Source organism: Montipora foliosa, chromosome 12, assembly GCF_036669935.1.
Source record: "Montipora foliosa isolate CH-2021 chromosome 12, ASM3666993v2, whole genome shotgun sequence".
Taxonomy (NCBI): domain Eukaryota; kingdom Metazoa; phylum Cnidaria; class Anthozoa; order Scleractinia; family Acroporidae; genus Montipora; species Montipora foliosa.
In genome coordinates, this window is record NC_090880.1 from 2,918,577 (window position 1) to 2,925,773 (window position 7,197).

Sequence of the window (7,197 nt, forward strand, 5' to 3'; positions counted from 1 at the left end):
CTGGGCCACGCCCAGATTGGTCTCCTTTAAGGGTTTCATGTAAAATTTCCGACGAGCATCCCTCCCCATTTTATATGGGAGTCCATCCCCCGGGGGCCGGTAAGGTTCAATATTCGATTCCTGTTTTAAGTAAGTATCTGTTTATTACCACATTTAACCTTTGAGCAAGTTCCTGCTGCCATGTAAAACAAGGAACAAACAGTACCGGTTAGCTTCCTCAATGCAATCGCATGTCAGTAGACCAAGATTAAACATTCCATTCGAATCTCCAAACTGTCAGGTCTTAGTTATCAAATAGAAATGTTCAATTAGATAGTTTTGTTTGAAGTTTCCAGAGCTATAGCTTTTTGCAATTGCAAAATTGCAATTTTAGAGAGGACTTGCGTACAAATTCTCCTAAGTTAACTTGGCTTCATTACCATTCCTTTACGGAAAATGAGCCCACAAAGTCCGGGCTCGAGAGAGCGGCGGAAATAAAGCCTATGATTTTAGCAAGTACTAAAAGATATGAAGGCTTTAGACAAGTCCATGACATTCACAAATACTTGTCACCATTGTATCGGTTTTCTGACGGTTTTGTATGCGGTTTTCGGTTTTGGCCAAATTTTTTTGCGGTTTTGCGGTTTCTGATACACCCCAATGTCCCCCTCCTATAGGATTTATGGATTAACTCTCTCACCCAGGGAAAAATGGTACAGGTCGCCGTCGTCTCTCGCCGACCAGCACTACTTCGACACTCCTCGCCGCTGGTGAGCGAGAAGACCTCTGGCATCCAGGGTAAAATGTTAGCCAATTTGTCGAAGGAAAGTTTTTTCAGCTCTTTCGAAGAGAGATTTGTCGCCTTCAAGTCGGTAATTTTTTGCGGGAAAATGGTGATCACGTTCCGACATTCGGCGGGTCTAATCTGCAGATCGCCGATCGCAGGTCACAGGTTGCAGTCATTGTTTCACCCATACAGAAAGTAACCTAAACATTCTTAAAAGCTAACCTTAGGCCTGAAAACTTTTGTTTGGGCCTAATTAGGCCTAAGGTTAGCTTTTAAGAATGTTTAGGATACTTTCTGTATTGGTGAAACAATGACCTGCAACCTGTGACCTGCGACCTGCGACCTGCAGATTAGACTGGCCGTCCGAAATTCTGGTAAAAACGTGGACGAAGCTTATTGAGCTTACGGAATAACTTTGGTTGGCCTCTGTGGGGGGATTAATTGAGCAGTCGTCGCCTGAATGTCATGGATTTCTGTATTCAGATGTTTCCAAACGAGTTATGGAGGCAGTAAACAATGTTGACGTCGGGGAATTCGGTGCTGGAAGACTTCCCTGTATACAGGCTCACGCTCAAACGTTGAGGTAAAATAATTGCTGTTAGGTTCAATTTCATGATATCAGGATATCATGATAGCAGGAAATTGATAAGTCTGTAATTAATATTGAATGTGCCTCCCTGTTACATGCTGGGAAATCAATTAGCCCGGAATGAAATTTTAAGCAGCTCGATTGGGCATTCTAAATTTCCCAGTTCCTCAGTTATCGAGTTCCATAAGTATAAAACTTAAAAATGGTTTGCTTTAAAATCAGAAAAGAACCAATTCACCGTTGCTGTTGAGAAAAGTGTATGCCAGGCAAAACAAGCTGCATCTCGGTAGCCTGAAAGTTAAGAAATAATTTGCCTGTTTTTAAATTAACAAATACACCAATACAGCACTAACGTTTCATGTTTAACCGGAGGATTAGGGAAGCAGATGTTCGAAGGTGTAATAGCTGTTGAGTTTTATTCCTCAGTTATCGAGTTCCATAAGTATAAAACTTAAAAATGGTTTGCTTTAAAATCAGAAAAGAACCAATTCACCGTTGCTGTTGAGAAAAGTGTATGTCAGGCAAAACAAGTTGCATCTCGGTAGCCTGAAAGTTAAGAAACAATTTGCCTGTGTTTAAATTAACAAATACACCAATACATCACTAACGTTTCATGTTTAACCGGAGAATTAGGGAAGCAGATGTTCGAAGGTGTAATAGCTGTTGAGTATTTTTCCGGCCTCAGTTATCGAGTTCCACAAGTATAAAACTTAAAAATGGATTGCTTTAAAATCAAAAAAGAACCAATTCACCGTTGCTGTTGAGAAAAGTGTATGCCAGGCAAAACCGTGACAAGTTGCATCTCGGTAGCCTGAAAGTCAAGATATAATTTGCCTGTGTTTAAATTAATTTGAAATAAAGAGAATAAAGAAAAGAAATTCCATTTTTTAATGCATGATGCTAGCCGTTGTAAACCGTGTTTTAGAAAATATTTCAAATTGATTTATTGTGCCTCTGGACCGTATTTTGACTCGTCACTCAAAATTATTTTAAAGAAATTTGAGATATTTGTCGTCGTTAAAAACTTTATGACGAAGTCGGCCCAACGAATGTGTCGAGATTAACACCTCTCTCTCCCTTTGTCTCTTGCTCTGCCTTTTTAGTGTGAGTCTTGTTACAACTCCCACTGATATTTTGGTAATTTTTTTTACCTTAACAGCGGGGACCCACATTCCTGACCCAAGTTAAGCTCCTCATGATACTGTAACAACTGTGCACAGCGTCACTGAGGAAAACCTTTTTAGAATTTTACATGTACTGAGCTCATAGTAACGATGAGCTATCTGAAACGTCTCAAAATTAGCATGTGCAAACTTTATGTATCATTATGACAGGGGCAATCTTTGCAGTAAGCCACAATCCTGTCAACATACGGTGCCTTTCTTCGCTTTGTTATGTCAGCTACAGGAATGTCAAAGTGCCTGCAAATGTCCTGGAGAACAGGTATAGCGAAATTTGAAATCTTCGCGTTCTTGATCAATTCACACAAGTTATAGCAGTCATAATATATACGATGCGATATTGCTAATTGCTCAAGAATATCGCTTCGTAAACCACTGAAATCATCCTCATTCTGTGCTGCTTCTCTTTGATCTATCTCCACACCGCTGTCCTCCTCCTCGCGCTCGTGGTCTTGTAGAGTGCGTTTGGAAGCCAACCTTGAGAAGTAACTTGCAACCTGTTGGCTTCTCAGGAACTCGGAACTTGTAAACAACCGCTCTCCGTTAACATACTTTGCTGTTATCATGGCCTTAGCCACGGACGCAGCATCAGCTTTCTGGCCGGTAACCTCTCCGATAGAGAACCTAGTAAACAAGTAGTTTTTCTGCTTATCTGAAAAGCGCTTTGTTCTCCGACCTTGACTTGATTTCAGGGCCCAACCCATCTGCAAGCTTGGTTGTGCTGCACTGTCGGGACGTGCTGCTGGTGGTAGTTCTGGGAAACTTCCTGACTGTCCCTGTAACCTTTCTGAATATCCATGCGCTGCTTTGTCTAATAGGGTCTCGTGTTCAAGCGTACGCTCATGTCTACCGCAGTCCAGGTGGTGTTGAAGTGCTGAGAAACGCTGATATGTTTTCATACATCCTTCTTCAGGGCAAGACATTGCTGTGGTGAAAAACTCTTTTGGGGGCGAAAAGGATTTGCTTTCGTTGATATGAAGTGTTGATCGGACAGCTGATTAGATTCAGTGATGTCCTCACCGAGATCGGGGATGGTCATCTCATTTCGTATGCCCGTTTTGGATAATGGTACTACCTTCCCAGGCCCGATCCCGTACGCTCTCCACACTCGTAAGTTATCTTTTCTGTACTCGATGTTGGAAATAGCACTGACACCTTCCAGTTTCGCACTAAGTGGTCGCGGGAAAGTTGGAAGGATTGCTAATGTTTCATGGACTCCAGGTATTCCGCCAGAAGACAACATTGCAGCTACCATTTCCCGCCCAGTCTCGATGTTATTGCCGGCATTTAAGTGGATTTTCATATGCGATTTGATAGAGGCCGCCTTTCGATCGCAAGCGCCTTTACCACCTTGTGGATCTGAGAAATCCATGCGTCGAACGAACACACTAGTATCTTTGCCAATTAGGCTTGCTCCTGTGATAGACGCCCCACAGTGATAACATCCAGCGTTATCTTGACGGTAGTACACAGATTCCAGATGTGGGAGCTCTTTCTTCAGTTTTGATACCACATCCTTCATGATAGAAAGAACGGTGCAACTGTCTTGATTGCAGCTCCGAAATACGTGAACGAATGTCATTGCATGGAATTTTTGGTCGAGTTCAGCCCTATGGATCGCCACTGTTATGTGCCACGAGATTCCTCGCTTTCCAAACCAATCGGTTTGGCTTTCCCTGTACTTCCTGGGAAGAAACTTCATGGCCCAATCTTGAACTAGAAGTACTGACGTTTCATCTAGCATGTCAAGTGCATCGGTGCGTGCTTCATCCTGGTTAACGTTCCTCAGAAGGTGCGCTTTCCATACATGTATAGCTTGTTTCGCTTGGTTAGTCACGAACGTCAGTTCCTCGATGACGTCAGCATTGTTGGCCGGCATTTGAGAGATGGCCTCGTCGATGTTGTTTAGCACTGTCTTGAGATTATCGCAGCGATCGCAAATGTCAAGATGCTTGTGACTGCATTTCGTCTGAAACTCAGGATCGTTGGGATCGCTAAGGTCGTAAGCCCTACAATGGTCAGGGATGCAGGATTCTTTGGAAATGTGTACCTGTTTAAAAAACAATGACTTCCACGAAACAAATTAGAAATACCAGAAAACCTACGAATCCTTAAGTTAGCTAGCTTTACTTTGCCATTTTAAAAGCTATGTTTGTGTCCAAATTTAAGTGCCGAATATATGTGCAAATGGCTGCCTTATTATTATAATTTTCACAGACAGGTTACCTAACCTTTTCATAGCATCAGAAATAGCTCCGAGTAATCTTAAAAAGGGTGGTGATATTTTAATACTGGTATAATCAAGAAATGTGCATGCCTCATTTTGTGCTGCAAAACAAATTTCGCTACCGTCATTTTGGTCAGCAGTATCCGTCATTTACGCAAGCCACAACAGTTCTTAGCATCCGTTTTTTATTAGCCTGGAACCGATGGACGTGTGGCCTTCACTGGCTTAAAACGCGTGCGGGCTCTGGGGACGAGAATGTTAATGAATGAATTTTGCTCTTCCCGTCTTACTGCGCATGTGTATGTCCATCTGCAGGAATCATATTCAAAGCTACACAGCAACTGCTGAAACAGAGAAAGACTTTGGGATCGAGGTTGCTCCACTGACAACCACAAAATGCTAATTATACCAGCTGCACTTTTTTGTTTCAGTAACTGACTTCATAAAAAATCTGTGCAAGAGCAATCTCAAATCCTAGACAACACTATTGACAGCACTGAAGCATTACCTTATAATCACTCTCGAGGTAACGTTTTGTTGATTTGAGTAGGTCCGTTTGCTCTTTCACCCACGTCATGCCTTTTACATCCCCCAGCGTCTCCAAAGCCATAGTCAAGTCATCAAAAGCCTGGGCACCTATTAATAGTTGATGATCACGATTACTTAGGATGATGACACAAAACAAATAACCAAATATTTTAATTGCCACTCCCCCGTGAGGAGTCCAGTTTTTCGGGGGCGATATGGAAGGGGTAAAGAAATGTTTTACACAGAACATAACATTACTAAGAACCCCAAGAGGAAGGGGGTCGATCTGTTGGCTATTTATAAGTGTGACAGGAGTTAGCTGAAATCGGGTTTACCGTTAAACAATCTCCAAATACGTCATGAGAGGGACTTCAGCCCGGAACCCTTTGTTTCAAGTCATCGCCCTAGGTCTACATAACAACTAGGCCACGCCTCCTGGATGGAAGCATATTCCCCATGCATAAAGAAGGGAAATGACAAGAAAAGGAGGCAAAAACGTATGTACTGACCTGTTGCACTGATGTAATCTAGTCCTTGCAGGGACTTGCGGACAGAGGGAGAACAAACAGATAAGATTATCAGCAATATACTGCGACTTGATGGCGTAAGACCACATTATTCAGCATATGTTTGGTACTGTGTTGCTATGGATTCTGGTATCATGAGGTGGACGACATTCGGCACTGTTTAACTTCTTTTGACGAAAGCTTCATGCTTTTTTTCACCGAATGGCAGGTCCTGAATAATTAGTGGGCTTGTAATAAAATCCAGAAAGTGGTCAAGTTTTGCCTGTGGTACTGCCATTCTTGTTCGTCGCTGAGAGACGTCTGGAACTCCTCTGCCGTGGGCAAGGATGTGCTTTCTAGCAACAGTAAAACGATATCTTGATAAGTTGGGAATCCATTTCAACAGGGTGCGGTGAGAGACTTTGTCTGCCATTATGGACAAGATTTGTAGTTTTGTGTCCCATCTATTAGCGTTTGCGTAGCACTCCGTCAATGCCTCCATCAATACATTGTCGACATCCTCCTCCTCCTCACTTGCGTTTTGAAGCTCTAAAGGCTTTGAAACAATGGCCTTCCACAAATGATGCAGCTGATTAGGGGCAATTCATCGAGGGCGGCATTAATGGCCTGTCGTGCTTTGCGCACATGGCGACGCCTGGTTCGTTCACTCGCATCCTCCCACTGAATGTTCATAACATTTCTCACTGGACTTATATCTCTACTTCCCAAGAATGCATTTAGCTTGTCGAGAAGTTTATCTGGATCGCTTTCTGTTGGAGTTCTGAATGTGGAGTTAGCAGTATTGAACCTTGCCCGGGTGCTCTCAGTGATAGGACACCTGAAAGTAGTGGTGTTTGTCTCGTTCTATGACAAAATAAAGGTACTTAGTTACCTACTGCGCTCTTCATACGCTGCGTTGGATTGTACGCTCTTATCTAGCTGCGCAGTGTCTTGTTTCTCCGATTGCCAAATTCAATCTGAAACGAGTTATGCCACTTGGGCAGATCTCTCAGGCTTGTCTAGATATAAAATGCGGTTAATGGATAAGATATTGACGAGTTGAATTATCAACGGCATTCCCACAAGAGGACAGTAAATGCGTTCAGACGGATAAGTAATATATTTCTGTTGGCTGACCTATTGTTGCCACTGATTACCTATGATCACTGTTGTGACCTACTTACCAGACTCAAGTTTCCTATCTGTGAAAGCGAGAACTCACTCTCCTCCACACTTTCTTGTGGCGGCAACTCCCTCTTAGGTTTCATACAACAAAGCATTTTTCTGCATTTTGGGCACACCCCTGGAAAACCAGGAAGGGTAATAAATTTGTAAATGGATGGCATCTCTCAGTTTTAATTTAACTCAATAAACCTACTTGATAGGCAACACCCCATAAT

General features: G+C 42.7%; 1 protein-coding gene across 1 annotated transcript in view; it reads right to left on the bottom strand.

The window, feature by feature from the left end:
• Positions 1 to 1,856: 1,856 nt before the first annotated feature.
• The window catches only part of LOC137979530 (uncharacterized), an 8,233-nt gene continuing 2,892 nt past the window's right edge, over positions 1,857 to 7,197 (bottom strand). Inside the window, exons 2-5 of the mRNA XM_068826801.1 lie at positions 6,982 to 7,100; positions 5,801 to 6,661; positions 5,272 to 5,399; positions 1,857 to 4,586 (exon numbers count right to left, since the gene is read on the bottom strand). Of these exons, the coding sequence (XP_068682902.1) occupies positions 3,432 to 4,586; positions 5,272 to 5,373 (1,257 nt within the window). The 5' untranslated portion in view covers positions 5,374 to 5,399; positions 5,801 to 6,661; positions 6,982 to 7,100 and the 3' untranslated portion in view covers positions 1,857 to 3,431. The remainder of the gene's footprint in view (positions 4,587 to 5,271; positions 5,400 to 5,800; positions 6,662 to 6,981; positions 7,101 to 7,197) is intronic.